Source organism: Channa argus, chromosome 13 (genome assembly GCF_033026475.1).
Source record: "Channa argus isolate prfri chromosome 13, Channa argus male v1.0, whole genome shotgun sequence".
NCBI classification, from domain to species: domain Eukaryota; kingdom Metazoa; phylum Chordata; class Actinopteri; order Anabantiformes; family Channidae; genus Channa; species Channa argus.
Genome location: NC_090209.1, coordinates 20773995 through 20790091, shown reverse-complemented (window position 1 = coordinate 20790091; position 16097 = coordinate 20773995). Strand labels below are relative to the sequence as shown.

The window sequence follows — 16097 nt, the reverse complement described above, 5'->3', positions numbered from 1 at the left end:
AATGCAATGTTGAAACAAAATATATTTGCAGTTCTACATGAGCCACTGCTTTAACAAAAAGGTACAAATGCAAAGTTGATACTAACAGAAAAATGTCTCAAAATATCAGCAGATCAGACTGTACACATTCAGAAGGTGAAGTCCAGTCATGTCCCGTTTTTTTTTTTTCCTTTAAATTCTGCCTTTGTCCACCTCTGCCATCTAGTTATTTGCAGTTACCCTAATGCCTGCTTCCTCACAAACAGCACATTCCTTCAGACCCAAGAAACTGTTGAGCTTAAATACATTTTCTACTGGTGTGTGTCAAAGCACACTCCCAGTGCAATATCAAATGTATATGAAGCAAGTGTAGTCCATTAGATTTCCTTATTCAGGGTATATTGTACAGTAGCTATAGAAGTTGGAAACCTGGAGCATCACTGCACCACAGTAATTTCTGTGGGGTTTCAAACAATAGAGGTTGACCCAGGTACCTTTTTAATATGAAATTAGCCCAGCTGGGGTGCCTTCAAGCTTTTGTCAATTATATTTGGTCAGACTGTGTGACTGATTTAAGTATTTTACTTTTTAAGCCTTAGTACTGCCCAGATATATAGTAAGTTCAGAGCGGTGAATGACTTTTTTAGTCTGAGATTGAGAGCTTTGGGCTTCAGACCAGCGTGTCCACCACTCCCTCAGCTCAGTGGGTCCTGTGGGTCGCCGCTCCTTCATCTGGTTGGGAGGATCTAGAGCATAAGGTCGTGTGTCTTTGGGCAGGAACTTCCTGTTATTGGAATCGCCATCTAAGTCAGATTGTTGCTGCTTTAGCTCTTTAGCTGAAGCGGTTGAATCCTCAGGGGCAGCATTTGCACCAGTGTTTAAAGCCAGCTTTGAATTCTTGTGTTGACCACCAATGAAATCAAGCCCATGGATTTTCTGTTTGTAGTCCTTTAATTTGGCCTTGCACTCCTCTGCCTTTGCCTTCATATCAAGGAACTGACATTGCAAATCCTTCTCATAAAGTTCCTCCGCCTTTAATTCATTTTCCCAAAATTTGATTTGCTCTATCTCCTCTTCAGCCATTCTGTGCTGTGCTTCCTGTTCAGCTTTTTCAGCTCTCTGTTCTTCCTCAAGCTCAAAAATCTGTCTGTCTATGAGTGCTATCTGGACCCGTAAGTCCTTTAAACGACCGATCTGACATGTTATCGTTTCTCTTAGACTGTTTTCCTCATCTTTAGCACAGTTTGAGCTGAGAAAGTCATCAGATTTTGCTTTTTGACTATTTGTATAGTTTTTTCTTTCTTTACCCCTTGTCTGATTTCCCATGCAACATGATGTTTGATGGTCCAAATCTGGTTTGAAACTTTTCTCTTTTCCTCTCACTTTGATTTTACTGCTTCGCCCTGAGTTATCTTTGTCATCTCTCACAGAAATCTCCAGAGAGGTACGGTTCCTTTTATCAGTCCTCTTACTGCTTTCCTTATCACAGGCAATACTATAGACCTTGCCTTTCCTCAGACTCTCCAGCCATTCCCATGCCTCCTCCAGGAGGGTCAGAGACTTTCTTTTTGATCTTTTTAGTTCCTCTTTTTGTTTTTCAGCTTCTTGTCTCACACAGGACAAAGGTGGCAAGCTTTGGCGCTGCAAACGTATCAAGCTGCTGCCTCTCCACATTCTAGCGCCTGCATCTGTTCTTCTCAGTGCTGGGCACGGCTGGACCCTGCCCACTTTGGTTCTGCTTATTTCATCACAGACAATAGGTCCATTGTGGATCAAGGTGAGCTGGACCTCTCTTGCCTGCTCACCGTACCTCTCAAGAGTCTCCAGAATGCATTCAGTGGGCATCATGCACCGCTGAAAGTCTTTAAATTTTTCCCGTAGTGTGTAACGTCCAGACTGACCTAAGGAAAAGGGTAACAGTGAGGTTATCAGCTTGTGAATTGCATCAAAACACAAATTGTATTACCATATAGAGTCAAAGTTATACACACCCAGAGCCTGAGCCAGTGCTATGACCAGTTCTTGGCATGTTGTTTCCTCTGTAACTCCACAGACAACGCGTGGGAAACCATCCACAAACACCTTCACTTCCATTGTATTTAGTCTGTGAAGTCTTTTTAGAAAGCAGTTCAACTTGTGCTGTGTGGGGGCTGCTCCTGTGTCTGCATGGGGAAGTGGTGGAGACGGCTAAATGACTCCCATTATCATTCGCTGTAATCTGTCAGACGATCATGCGTTAGTCAGGTTTTGAGGGCAGTAAATACGTGTGTATAGTAAGTGTTTCAGTTAATAAAAACTTAACAAAAATTGGAAACAAGCATTTAAGGAGAACTTCTTCTAAAAAAAAATATATTTCCTTTCCAAAAAATGTTATTTGAACCTACCTTTTTGTCCTGCCTGTAGTACAGATGTTGGGACTCGTCTTTTCTGGTTGGTAGGAAGAGTAGAGCAAATTAGACCAATTAAAATTCCTGACAGCATCTACCACTGGAGGATAGTTTATGATCCTGCCCATCTTGTATAGTTTCATTTTCCCTGGGAAGGAAAACAGCAAAACATTTAGTATATTTAAATCTGTGAAATTGAACAACAAAAAGGTAAAAAAATAAATAAAAATCTATGAATGGCTGATTTTTTTGTTGCTTTGATGCTTTTCAGGGTGCTGTTTAAGCCCAGAGCTCATTGGCTCAGCTTGTTCTTTTTTTTTTTTTTGTGAAGTTCATAAGCAAGGACCTGGTCTTCTCTATCAATAAAATCAGTGTATGTAGCTTTTTCTATTACGATCATTATTCAGTTGTTGTTGAACGGTGGCCACAAGTGGTAATTACATGAAAATGCTAAACTCTGTAACATAGTATGAAGGAGTGTGAACCAATTTTCAGCTAATGTAATATGAGAAAGTTGGACAGATGGCCTTGACACCAGTACAGTGGAAATGATTCAGCAAAGAATCAGACAACCAACTTGCTGATGTCGTTACAGCAACATCAGTTATATTTGCTTAGGACATTGTGTTTTATTGATAACAAAGTAAACTGTTCATTTGTGTCTTTACTTAAAATGTGAAATTGTTTACGATACAACATACTGAGAAATGATAGAAATAAAACTTAAATCTGTTGGATATTTTGTTTGTTACCTGGAGTAGCATCCAAGCAGTTTAAGTAACGCATACCTTACAACAAGTCCTGTATATGTGCAGACACCAGTGAGGATAATGTGATTAAGCTTTTTTTAGACCTGGGTGTTCCTCTTTATCTTTCCAACAGGAAGAGTGATTCCAGTCCAAACACAACAGGAAAACATACTGGACTAGTAGTCTGTGTAACCACTGTGTTATGCACACAGTACCCAACTTCTCAGTTAAATGTTCAAAAACCTCTTGATTGTGTATTGTATGATATTAGCATACATTTTAAATGTTCATGGCATTATTTTAGCAATCTGGCCAACTAAACCCTTTGCAAAGGACTCTGTAATCATTAGATTATATTGCATCAAACACCCTGATAAAATAAGTGCAAAAACACAATGCAGTGAACTTCAACATTTTCTGCTGTGAGTTTATATCAGAAATCTCAGCGTGGTCTTTGGACCAGTTGAAGTCTAAGATTTCCTCCCACCGTCACCAATGAACTTCACACAAAACAATGTTATAGGGCGAAATCTGAACTTGACCATTAATTATTAGAAATATATTGATGGAAATTATTATTTTAGGTTTGTTTCATTCTGGTGTTCACACCTCTGAAGGTTTCCGGTTTCTGTAATACGTCGTCTTGTGATGGTTGATTAGAAAATTGAAAACCACGGGAAATGTCTCTATGGCCAAACACTACTCACACAACTCCCAGTCTGGAGTACTGGAGCACCTGTTGTAATTTGGTAGCATCTGACAGTCTGAGTAATGATGATAAGAGTAATGTGAGATGGGGAAACTTGGACTCTCTGTTCCTTCGTGCCCATATAAACCACACACCTAGTGAGGAACAGCCAGGTCACTCTGGACCATAAGCAATAAATTCCACCATTTTGGCCCTGGTGTTGTTCATTTGTTGCCATACACAACAAATAAGTTCACATCAATGTGGCAGTTTGGCAAAGTCCAAATGTTTCTTTTTGAGCATTTTTTTATCCAAACAGCACAAAAGGCAAAACAATTTAATCCTTTTTAGGTGGTTAATAATTAGGTGTTTAACTCTTGTGTGTCATTATACTTTTGCTTAAGCAGAAAAGTTCATGAATGTATTATTTACAAAGGGCTTGTCACTTCAAAATGTTTCCCCAGTTTCTATTTAGTAGTTTAAAAAGTTATAAACTGGTCATTTCTAAGCTGCTCTCCTTAACTAGTCGTCCCCCCGGGAGGAAGCTTGACATTTAAGATCACATTCCCTAAAAATAGATGGCTTGTTAAGTGTCCTTGCACTGCATGACGACACAGGATGAAGGCAGAGGCACAAATGTGTTACACGGGTGCAGATTCCCGGCAAAAAGATAAGGATTGTTGTCACCTAACATCAAGGTGGGAAAAAAGGCTGTTGTTCATGGTGGTCAGATGGTCGACCTCTTTGGTTCCGATCCCATCAACAACTGGATGAATCCTCATGAAACTGGATGCAGACAGTTCCCAGAAGATGCACTATCTTAACTATGATCTCAATGAACCACTTATGCCTTAGGCCTGCACTGATATAGGACCAATGGCCACCACAACATAGACGTGCCTGCTTTTAAGTGGACTATCAGCTTGATGAATTTGTAAGGGGGAAAAAAACGGCCATTTCCACATTTTTTTCTAGTGTTGTCATCAGACCCTTGTTGTTATGAGTCTGTTTGGAGTAATTTTACATCTCTTTTGTGTCAATTTTTGGTCATTTTGTGTGTTTTTAGTCGGTTGACGTGTATTTTTCTGATCTTTTGAGTCTTTGCTGGTCATTCTGAACCCATTTTGCAGAGAGGCACCTGGCTGCAGACAAAGATTAGAGAGTGCCAACAAGAGGGCGGACTTTTAAACTCAGCCAGAAGTTGTCCTTTTAGACTCTTTCTTGGCCTATTGGGTTGGTTTGTTGGCCTTCACTAACATTCACCCTTATTACTTGATCATTTTGGGTTCATTTTGCATCTTTTGTGTTGTTCTTGTGTGTCTCTTTGTGGTTATTTTCTACTGAGCTCTTTTAAACAGGAAATTCGGACAGTAAATTCAGATGCCTTTGCCCATGTGCCCCCTGACCTAGAGCCCCTGTGACTGGACCTGGTAGGTCGTTAACCCCACCATGGGTATGTCAGGTGCAAGTTTTCATGTTTTCAAATCAGTCAAGTTCACTGTATAAGTGAATTTACTCTACTTGTGCTATGAATGGCTTTCAAAAACAAAATAAGTGTTGCAGAAATTAACAATTGTTCATTTCAGATTTGTTTTTTCTGAAATCTTACTATTTTTCACTACATTTACATTAAGGTTTGATAGAAGTGACATGTATCTAGTCAAGATTAATGGATGAACACTAATGTAAACACTTGTCTACCATCTGTATATAAGCTGTACCATCTATAGGGTGTTATATAATACATGTCCCCTCACTCACTCACACACTTGTCTCTTTGTCTAAACAGTTTGCCAGTCAGGGAGTCCTGGCTGCACATATGCAACTTAAAATAGATTTGGACACATACATGAGTTCCCTGTTACGTCTAGGCATGTCCCGCGTATGCCCCGCAGATTCTGGTTACATGTGAGGCTGAGCGAGCTTAATATTGCACAGACCCAGCACAGGGCTCCACACTTCCCTACTACAGTGGTCCAGTGGCTGACCACCCTTTACCAGTCCAGGCAGCATTTCACTCCAAGAGCGTCACCATGCCTAAACCCTTAGTGCCAGGTGAGTATGGTCAGAGTGGAGTATGGGCGTGAATGTGCATCCTCACCCATAGAAAGGGGGATTTGGATTATTGTATAACATTGACACTATTATAAAGTTCAAATGAGAAAAGCCTTCACAGTATTCATTTCATTTTGTTTTGATGCTTTTTCATGGAATGTATTTGCCAACACTAATGTGTTAAAATGGTGTCTTTAAGTCTGCTCAGTGGGATGTGTGTATAGAATGGAAGTGAGTTTGCAAAATGTAGCAGCAACCATTTGACCATTCGGGGGATAAATTCCTTCGGTTCACCAGTGCCGTCGCCTCCAATGGATAACCCTGAAATGACTCTTTGGGATTGAAATGCATATAATTCCATTATTAAGTACATATAGATACTAACAATAGCTATCACAAGGTATATGTCCAGAATTTGATGTTTTCAAATGAAAGTACTGTTTTACCTTTAACTTTACTGTGATTTGTGCTTCAACCAAATTAGCAGATTCTACCATCTAAATCTTGAGCTCAGCTGTAATGATACAAACTCATGCAATAAAGATATTTGACTGTAGACAAGAGATTGTGTTTAGTGAAAGATATTTCTCAGCATGTTCCCCTGAGTCAGGTGTAATATGAGTCCAGGTCATGCTGCAACTATTGCTCAACTGGCCCAATTGGTTTGAATCTGTATTTTGCTATGGTACTATTCTAAGCACTGTTGTAACGGTGGCTAATTATAGCTTACCTCCACCAGGCGTGGGGTGTCTGGCAAGTCATATCGTGATATCAAGAGCTTTTCAACGGGTAAAAAATAGAAACGCAACGATCTGACCAGCTGCTTTCTGAAGAGCTCCATTTCACAGTTAATAGGTCAACTCATAATAATTTAGCAGCTATTGGTGGACACTCTTTCAGACATTTTGGATTTCAGATTTCATGCCAGTGTCTTGCTGTGAATGGGTGCAGTTAGCTGCCAGAGGGTGTCCTTAGCCATGTGTGTCATGCTTACCTCTAAATGTATTTATCCAGGCAGGTTTTGCTCATATTTACAAAGGTATGAAATCAAATGAACAGGATTTAAACTCTAAGACATAACCACCCTTGTTTTGTCTCTCTCAACCTGGACGGTCCCACCATAACTGGGACTTTTTGCTAACTCAGCAGAGGGTGGAAGTGAGTATAAAGCTGGGAAACTGAGGAGTTTGGAGAAGATGTGAAGCATTTCAAAAGCATGTCTTATTACTTGGATGTGAGAGAATCACATCACCAATTATTCATTCTTAAAAAGTGCATTTGAATGCAACCTTGTACTATGGATCTTGATAAATGAATGAATCTCTTCTATATAAAACTGAATCAAATTAAATGAACACCATTTATTAATTTATTGTTCACATTCAATATCAGTTCTTTGTTTGATGATGTTTCTGTATGAGATGGTTTGGAAACACACAGAAGCATCACTAATGCTTACTTGACATTGAACATTTACATTAGTAAATGTCCACAATGGGGATGCTCGTCGGCACACAAGACGTCATTCTCAGACTTGTTTGAGTGAAAAACGGATAGGCCCAGGCTGCTTAACCCTGAACGCCAAAGTGACACATTCAATGCATTTTCACATGCATGGAGTTCTGATATTAGAACATCGTCTCAGAAAATGCATTGTTGTTCAGCAGTTGTGTACATCAAATATGTGTACATGTAGATTCCTTAATCCCATTTAACTATTTTGCAAGTGTTTGCACTGGTCCATTTTTTTTTTTATTCCCTTGCTCATATCCTCAGTGTTGGCAATTGCATGTATTTTGTATATTATAAATATGTATGTACAAGGCAGGTAGGTCTCTGTTAGTAAAATAATGTTTATATCTTAACATTGGTATTTAAAGTGTCACTTATGCTGTAAATTACTGTTGAAGGTTTGTCATCTTCAGTCATAACACTTTCAACTAATCCATGCTTTTCTAACAGTTTCTTTTTTCGGTTTTATTATGGGCGATGCTGTTCTCATGGTGGACATAATCAGGTCCCCAGAGTAAGTATGGAGGGTGAGACATGAAAACCAAAACCACTTTAGTCACGATCTGTGCCAGAATGGAATTTTGTGTCTTAGACTAGAAATATTTTCTAGTAAATGCATGGACTGTAGTAATTAGATTATAGAGAAGTCTGAAGCTGTGTGTTGCCATTGTGTATGCTTGTTATGCTCTTTCTGTACTGTTGATCATAGCTTAGTTCATAACTCCAGTTTTTTTGGATCTTGACCATGTCTTCCTGTCAGTTTATTGTCAGCCTATACAATAAATTCTGTATAAATTCTATAGACCCACTAATAACTAGATTTTTAGGTTGTAATGAACATAAGATGACAGGAAAAGTCTGGAGTTATACATTCATTAAGATAGGCTTGTATCCATTTGGGTCAAGTCAACTGTATGTCTCAGCTGGAGTTGCAGACTTGTATTGGCTGAGTCACTCTTTGGTTATGTGTACAACGCATGAGTTGGCCTCCGTACACATCGGGTAGGTAAAGTGCTTTGCATTCGTTCACCATCATAAGTTTTCCTCAAACGTGCTCAATAAAATAAATAATTCTGCTTGCATTTGCTTCATAGTCACTATGAGTAATAGAAGCACAAGTCATGATTGTCATTAACTTAATACACCTCTGCCATGCCTGACAGAGACCGATGACAAGATGCGCGCCTTCGCGGAGGAAGTCTTCGCATCTGAGACCAAAGATGAGAACGTCCGCGATGAGATCTCCGTGTTTGATGTGGCTGAAGACTGTCCCATCCTCCACCACGAGATGGCCCACCATCTGCACACTGAGGATGATGCTGAGAAACGGTGAGCAGGACGATTAGGACTTGGGATACTTTAGGGTTTTATTTTACACAGACGATTTAACACACACTCGGGGAAGAAGGCGTCAGGCGTAAAGGAGGAGAACTAACGGCGGCTCACAATCAAGAAAAAGGCATATACAAAGTAACAACAAGAACTAGGCAACAGGTGAAGCAAGGTGAGACTAATTAGGCAGAGCAGCGGGGAGAGGTGAGGAGAGATAGTGGCGATCACCAGGACAACACGGATCAGAGTCACAGCTGTGACACGCTGGCGTTAAAGTATGACGTCACTTTCCCCCTTCAAACGCTTTAGACATGTCAACAGTGAACGAAGCCAAACGCTGCACCTCATCTCTCCTTTTTTCACAGCAAGAGGCACCAGCGCTGCCGCACCGTTACCATGCCCGTGGCTGTTGCTAAGTCAGCTGCTGCCCCTGTAGTATCAGTGGAAGTGGACGCCCCCACCTACCTGGAAGTGCCTGACTTTCAGAGAGTGGCCATCCTTGGAGATTATGCCTCTGGGGTATTTTTGGACCTTTCAATGGCATTCCTTTAAAAGTCTTTATATGGCTAGCTTTTTTAGACCTAAAATGCTGATTTAAATGTCATTATGTCGCTTCATAATAACAAATTTGAATGCAGCTTCATATACATGATTCACTGGCGGTGAAAGCACTAAACTGTAGAACATTTTTGCCAAATGCGTGCAAACTTGCTCCACCGGATGACATATTTCTTAGAATTTAAGGAGATTCATTGTTAGTTTTAGTATCTGTATGGTGATTGTGGATAATAATTTAATCCAACTACCAAAGTTATGCTTTGAGTTCACAGAGGCTCAGTGTTCATCCTTCACGTTTTCCTTAAACTGTGAAGGCCTCAATGGATAGGCTATGCAAATATGTTAAGTTTTTCTTTAGAAATTTAATTTGATTATTTCAGTGATTGCTACTATTAAATTAGATCTGATTTGACTTTTAGAAAATCACACTTTCTGGTCCAGTGTTGAGCCATTGATACTGCTCTCTCTCTCTGTTCAGTGAAAGCTTGGGAAAACAAACAGCAGCCACTAACCTTATAGTATGCGACTGAAAACAAAGATCCTAAATGGAAAGATAGCAAAAAAAAATTCTTTAAATCTCATCCTATTCCTTTAACTTTAATCAAACATGAATATTTAATTTTTTAAATATCAATAGTTATAAATTCCAGCGCATTTTACACCTACAACACATTACAAAATGCTCCTAAACAGACCTGGGTTAAGTTTACACGGATGCAGCAGATAGTGACTTCAGATTTCACTGACGTGTCTGTGGGACAGTGAACTTCCTCCCACTTACAGAACTGGTGCTCATGTGTGAGCAGACAGGGGTTTAGGTTTCATGGCAAATGTTTAACATATGCAAAGAGAGAAACCGGTATTGCAGGACAGGAGTTGAGTCATTGAATTTTCAGTTTATTTATAACCACACAAACAAATGATCAAAACAAGAAATATGTACAATACGAACAATACGAAGGCTGTTCACTTTTTGCTGCATGTTTTTAGCATGTTCTCCTATTTTCACCACATCTTGCTTGTGAGATTGAAGGCTTCATGTGACTATGGTGCTTTTGTTTAGCTGTACAATGAGCTGTACTTTTGTTGTCGTAGTGTTATAAAAATGACATAGAAACTACATATTTTCAGTAACACTACAGCGATTCTGCAAAGATATCGTTACAGTCAACTATAAGATCTTAGATCTCTCATTTGATGTTCAGGTGACTGTGGATGATTTTGAGGTGTCCTGTAAAGGTCTGTACCGTGCCCTGAATATCAGGGAAAAGTACATGAGGCTGGCCTACCAACGTTTCCCACGGACGACTTCTCAGTACCTGCGTGAGGTCGAGGGACAGACCTTCAAGGCTGAGGATCAGGTGCAGCCAGGTGAGAAGTAGGTGGATGAGCCTGGGGTAAATAAAGGACACAAGCTGTATCTTGACCTTATGTTATGTCACATCTATTGTCAGTCTTCACACCTCCTCCAAAGGGAGAAGAAGACCCATTCGATTTCAAGAAGCTGCCAGAGAATCTGGGCTACGTTGCTCGTATGAAGGATGGCGTGATCTACGTGTACAATGATGCTGCGGCTGCTGACAAACATCAGCCCAAAGACCTCCCCCATTCCGACTATGCCACCTTCATCGATGACATGAACTTTCTCATTGCTCTCATCGCACAGGGCCCAACGTGAGATTTTTATTTTTAAGTATTCATGTATCTGTTTTGAATTTTGTCAGGCATTTAACTTCTTTTACAAGACTCTGTTGTGTGTGCTCAGTGTGTGTGGTGCAATTGTGGTGTGCAATTGTCAGTGTGGTGTCAATTTTTTTAGAAGCACTGCCTGGAAAATGCTTTTTTCTCTGTGTTGCAGTAAGACTTACACTCATCGACGTCTGAAGTTCCTTATGTCAAAATTCAACGTGCACGAGATGCTGAATGAAATGGAGGAGATGAAAGAGCTGAAAATGAACCCCCACAGGGACTTCTACAACTGTAGGAAGGTAGCTATGAACAGCTTTTTACAATGGTTTCCACTGTATTTTTAATTCTGACGACATAAAGAAAAATTCAGAACAATAATTGTAAACATTTGAAAAGGTTTAGATTATTAAATGATTTTAAATTTATTACATAAAGATATTGTAGTGCATTTTTTAATTTTTATTTGTTGTGGAGTTCCTCTCTGCTACGATTTGCTGTGTGTGTGTGTGTGTGTGTGTGTGTGTGTGTGTGTGTGTTCAGCGCTCTCTTGTGACCAAGCAGAGTTACTACATCCCATAAGCCCAGAACCTTAGTAATCTGCTCACAATCATCTCCTTGCTGTTCCAGGTGGACACTCACATCCACGCAGCCGCCTGCATGAACCAGAAGCACCTGCTTCGCTTCATCAAGAAGTCTTATCGTGTGGACCGTGACCGCATTGTGCACAGCCTTAAAGGCCGTGAGGTCACCATGAAGGAGCTATTTGAGTCTCTGAATCTGCACCCTTATGACCTGACTGTGGACTCACTGGATGTGCACGCTGTGCGTTACTTCATGGAACAGTCATGAACTACATGCATTATCTGACTTTGTTGCAAACTCCAAAGTAGGATTCTCTATTATAGAATTGAGTACATACTGCTAGACAACATGAATAACATCATCTATACATACATACCATTTACCACATCAGGAAGTATTTCATGTTACCAGTGTGTAAAATCATCAGCCCATACATTTTCTTTTTACTGTTAAGGATTGAAATACAGCTAGCAAAACGAAACCGCCCATTATCTATTCCCTCAGTCATGTTTCTTCGTTCTGAGTATCTTTCCTTGTATTTTTGATGTTTCTCTGAAGGGTAGACAAACCTTCCAGCGTTTTGATAAGTTCAACGCCAAGTACAACCCTGTGGGAGCCAGCGAGCTGCGTGACTTGTACCTGAAAACAGAGAACCACATCAATGGAGAGTACTTTGCCACGATCATCAAGGTTAATTTTAAAATATTGTAGCTAGAAACCCCTTATAAAACTTATAGTAACAGGTTTTGATGTTGGAATGACTTTGGGTGTGCCAGTGGAAGATTTAACTTTAACTTTCTACAGCTCATAGATACGCATGTGGCACACTTTTCCTTTTCTTTGTTTTGTTCTTTGCTTGCATCTGAGAACTACTGATTGGTTGCAAAGATAACCTATTGTGTACCAGACTTCACGTAATTTTAGCCTGATTTGTTTATTGTGGAAACCAGGAAGTAGCCAGTGACCTCGAGGATGCCAAGTATCAGTATGCGGAGCCTCGTCTCTCCATCTACGGCTGCAATGCCAACGAGTGGAGCAAACTCTCTAGCTGGTTCGTCAAGCACAGAGTTTTCTCACCAAACCTCAAATGGTTGATTCAAGTTCCCAGAATCTAGTAAGTTCTTTGTACCATGCAACCCAATGCTGAAACACATGGGAAAATGTAGTTTACAGTATGTCCTGTTGTGTTATAGCTTCCACTTTATATTAAAAAAATACTCCACAAAAAGTCGATTTTTTGGCAGTGAGGCTCAAGCAGCTGTGTACAATTCAGATTTAAACAAAGGCATTTTGTCCCTCTTCCATCTCAGCGACATCTTCAGAGGCAGAAACTTTGTGCCACACTTTGGCAAGATGTTGGAGAACATTTTTCTCCCCATATTCCAGGCCACTATTAACCCACAGTCCAACCCAGAGCTCAGCATCTTCCTCAACCATGTGAGTCAGAAACGGTGACAAAATGTTTACAGAGTTGTACCAGAGCATTGGAATTAACCTCACTTGTCCAGTCGAATCGCCTGAGAGCTCAGTATCCTCTTCACCATTTTCCTCCTGGTGTGTAGGTGACAGGTTTTGACAGTGTGGATGACGAGTCCAAGCACAGTGGTCACATGTTCTCCACTAAGAGCCCCAAGCCAGAAGAGTGGGACATTGTCAAGAACCCCTCCTACACCTACTACATCTACTACATGTATGCCAACATCGCTATGCTCAATCAGCTCCGCAGGTGAGTGGTGTTGTTTCTATTGGAATTATTTGCTGCATATAGTGCAGGAATATAAATATATTTAATATATGTTTATTCCTGAGAGGTTCCTGCCATTTTGTGTTCATACCCTCAAGTCTTCTCCTCTATAAATACTCACAATGAGTGTAAACTATTTGAAGAGCAGAACAATAGCTTCCTTTAAGGATACGTCTAATTGGTGAAATATAATCTTTGTTTATCTTTTGCTCTCCAGACAAAGAGGAATGAACACATTCCTGTTCAGGCCTCACTGTGGTGAGGCCGGAGCCATCACACATCTGCTGGCCGCCTTCATGACTGCTGACAACATTTCTCACGGCCTGAACTTAAAAAAGGTGAGGTCTCCCGAGCATGCACAGTCTTACTTATTGTAAATTAACACTAAATTAACTCTAATTTAGCAGTACATGTACAAGCACCGGTTGTGGCCGTCTGACGGGTATTTTAGGAATCATCTGGTTCCTGTCTTCCTAAAGCACAGTGCATGCATTGTTACATTGACTGGATTTGAAGTTATATTTAATGCAAGAAGACTATAGCTTCTCACAGAATCCATCGCAAACTACAGAGCTATTCTACATACTTTTTTCCCAAAAGGCATTAATAGGATTTTTTTCACTTTTTATTTACTAAATGGGAAAAAAAACACCTGGTAAAGCATAACAAATCACAACAGGTGAACGACAAAGCAAATAACCAGAGGACTCACACAAGCACTCAAACCTCCCTAAGGTCCAACTTCAAACATTTTACTCAAGTTGATATAATAAACATGCTCAAAAACTGATTTTACGTACAAAAGTACATGTGCTCCACTAAAAATGTATCTGATTGAATCACTAACAAACAAAAAAACAAAATACTGTTGAACTTGAAGCAGATAAGATGAAAGGATGAGTCTAATCCAGAAGTGTTCATCACGTGACTCCTAAATGTTCATGTCTCCACTGCCAAATATGTTCTTTGTATGCGATCATTGTATTGACTCTGTATGCTCTTTTCTTCTGTTTAACATCAGCTTGTTTTCTTTCATTTGCGATGAGTTGTGTCCATAATCCTTAGGCAAATTTTTAACATTTGTTGTAATGACAAAAAACCTACTATACCTCAACATTCACAGGGTAATAATCTGTGTAATAATCTTTTTTAAACCTTAATTAACTTTTGTAAGGGTTTGCTAAGGACAATTTTGTACTCCTGTGCTGCAGCGAGACTGGATTTTTAAGTGTAATCCCAGATTTGATCAGATTATCTGTTGCTCTCTAAGTAACATGTCTGCCTTATTGTCAAAAATAAAAACCACAATAAATTCAGTGAACCTGATTATATCTGGCACTGCTTCACCTCCAGAGTCCTGTCCTGCAGTACCTGTATTTCCTGGCCCAGATCCCCATCGCCATGTCCCCTCTCAGCAACAACAGCCTGTTCCTGGAGTACGCCAAAAACCCCCTGCTGGAGTTCCACAAAAAAGGCCTGGTGATTTCTCTGTCCACTGACGACCCCATGCAGTTCCACTATACTAAGGTTTGGGCCTTTGAAGATCATTTAAACAATGTTACCGTGCTGTGGATAATGGGAACTGTATTACATGCAGGATATACAGTATATGTATGGTCTAGCTTTCGTCTTTTGTGTTTATATTCCAAAGGTAAAGTCATCAACTATACAGGACACTAAAAATAAAATAAAATAGAGCATGCATTACATGAACATCTTACATCATGTCAGATGTGAAGGTCTAGATGGGTGCAAAATTAGCTATTGGATGCAATTCAGAGGTGTGAATTTCATACACACCTGATACAACATATGAACCACAGCTTGTAGATAGTGTCTATTGGTCCTCTCTGAGGCATCTGTAACACGAAGAAGGAGTGTGAATCTTGGCCGTTATGTTTACAGGAACCCCTGATGGAGGAGTACGCTATCGCAGCCCAGGTCTTCAAGCTCAGCACCTGTGACATGTGTGAGATCTCCAAGAACAGTGTGCTGCAGAGCGGCCTGTCTCATGAGGTAACTGGACTGCTTCGAATGTGGACATGCTTTCGTTAATTTCTTCTAAACATACGTAATATATAGCTCCTCACATTTTTTTATTGGCAACATCTTTAGTGCAGTAATTGTGATAGTACTTCTGTGATGGGCACATAGTTTCTTTCTTTCTAACACTGGTTGGTGTTTTTTTCTGTGCTTCAGGAGAAAGCCCATTTCCTGGGACAGGACTACCTGAAGGATGGTCCAGAGGGCAACGACATCCGAAAGACCAACGTGGCCCAAATCCGTATGGCATATCGCTTTGAAACCCTGTGCTATGAGCTCAATCTGATCAAGGAAGGCCTAAAGATTGACTAAACACACTGAAATCCACTGTACACTCATTCAAAACCCGTCTCTAATGTGATGAAGAAATGTTTCTACATTTATTTTTCACAGTGTCTCTTAAACAAGTAAATGTTGAAAACAACTGACCTTCTTATACTCTGATAGTCTCTTCTCTTTTTTGATTGTTTACACTGTATATGCACATTTTGTCAAATCTTGTACATTACAGTGTGTGTATTAGATGTGGGAAAACATCATGTATAAGAATGAAAATAAAATATGAAATAACAAGTTGCCTAATTATCAAATTAATTTAAAACTTTGTTTTTTGTGTCATGTAATTTACAGTAGTTTTGCTTTTGTGACTTACCAGCACTACTTTAGACCTTAAATTTTTGTAAGGCTTGTTGTATTATCTTGTACAGATGCACAAGACAATACAGGATGTGGCTGTTAAGATGTATAAAGAGAATCAATGCATCACTCATGAATAACTT

General features: G+C 39.9%; 2 protein-coding genes across 5 annotated transcripts; one reads left to right on the top strand and one right to left on the bottom strand.

Moving 5' to 3' along the window:
- Nucleotides 1-3: 3 nt before the first annotated feature.
- Nucleotides 4-2725, bottom strand: rassf11 (Ras association domain family member 11). 3 transcript variants are annotated; one of them, XM_067528401.1, is made up of 3 exons: nt 2364-2725; nt 1971-2197; nt 4-1875 (listed from the first exon to the last, which is right to left on the bottom strand). In XM_067528401.1, exon 3 carries the CDS (start codon nt 1825-1827, stop codon nt 568-570), a length of 1260 nt encoding a protein of 419 aa, XP_067384502.1. In that variant the 5' UTR covers nt 1828-1875; nt 1971-2197; nt 2364-2725; the 3' UTR covers nt 4-567. The 3 variants fall into 3 exon arrangements, with proteins under 3 accessions (XP_067384502.1, XP_067384500.1, XP_067384501.1); XM_067528399.1 differs by having other exon boundaries at nt 4-1880; nt 2364-2721; XM_067528400.1 differs by having other exon boundaries at nt 4-1880; nt 1971-2721.
- Nucleotides 2726-5734: 3009 nt separating this feature from the next.
- Nucleotides 5735-15891, top strand: ampd1 (adenosine monophosphate deaminase 1 (isoform M)). 2 transcript variants are annotated; one of them, XM_067528237.1, is made up of 15 exons: nt 5735-5858; nt 8534-8699; nt 9068-9221; nt 10466-10631; nt 10715-10934; nt 11119-11248; nt 11577-11771; nt 12090-12221; nt 12482-12645; nt 12842-12968; nt 13094-13257; nt 13493-13613; nt 14629-14802; nt 15181-15291; nt 15475-15891. In XM_067528237.1, the coding sequence occupies exons 1-15, from the start codon at nt 5837-5839 to the stop codon at nt 15628-15630; spliced, it is 2202 nt and encodes a 733-aa protein (XP_067384338.1). In that variant the 5' UTR covers nt 5735-5836; the 3' UTR covers nt 15631-15891. The 2 variants fall into 2 exon arrangements, with proteins under 2 accessions (XP_067384338.1, XP_067384339.1); XM_067528238.1 differs by lacking the exon at nt 5735-5858 and adding an exon at nt 7869-7884.
- Nucleotides 15892-16097: the final 206 nt, after the last annotated feature.

Bases quoted from the DNA above. Each gene is read 5' to 3' on its own strand.
- rassf11 (XM_067528400.1), bottom strand. From the start codon at position 2,073: ATGGAAGTGAAGGTGTTTGTGGATGGTTTCCCACGCGTTGTCTGTGGA. The intron at 1,881-1,970 runs GTGTGTATAACT...CCTTTTCCTTAG, and splicing joins AGCACTGGCTCAGGCTCTGG to GTCAGTCTGGACGTTACACA.
- ampd1 (XM_067528237.1), top strand. From the start codon at position 5,837: ATGCCTAAACCCTTAGTGCCAG. The intron at 9,222-10,465 runs GTATTTTTGGAC...TTTGATGTTCAG, and splicing joins TTGGAGATTATGCCTCTGGG to GTGACTGTGGATGATTTTGA. The intron at 14,803-15,180 runs GTTTGGGCCTTT...TTATGTTTACAG, and splicing joins TGCAGTTCCACTATACTAAG to GAACCCCTGATGGAGGAGTA.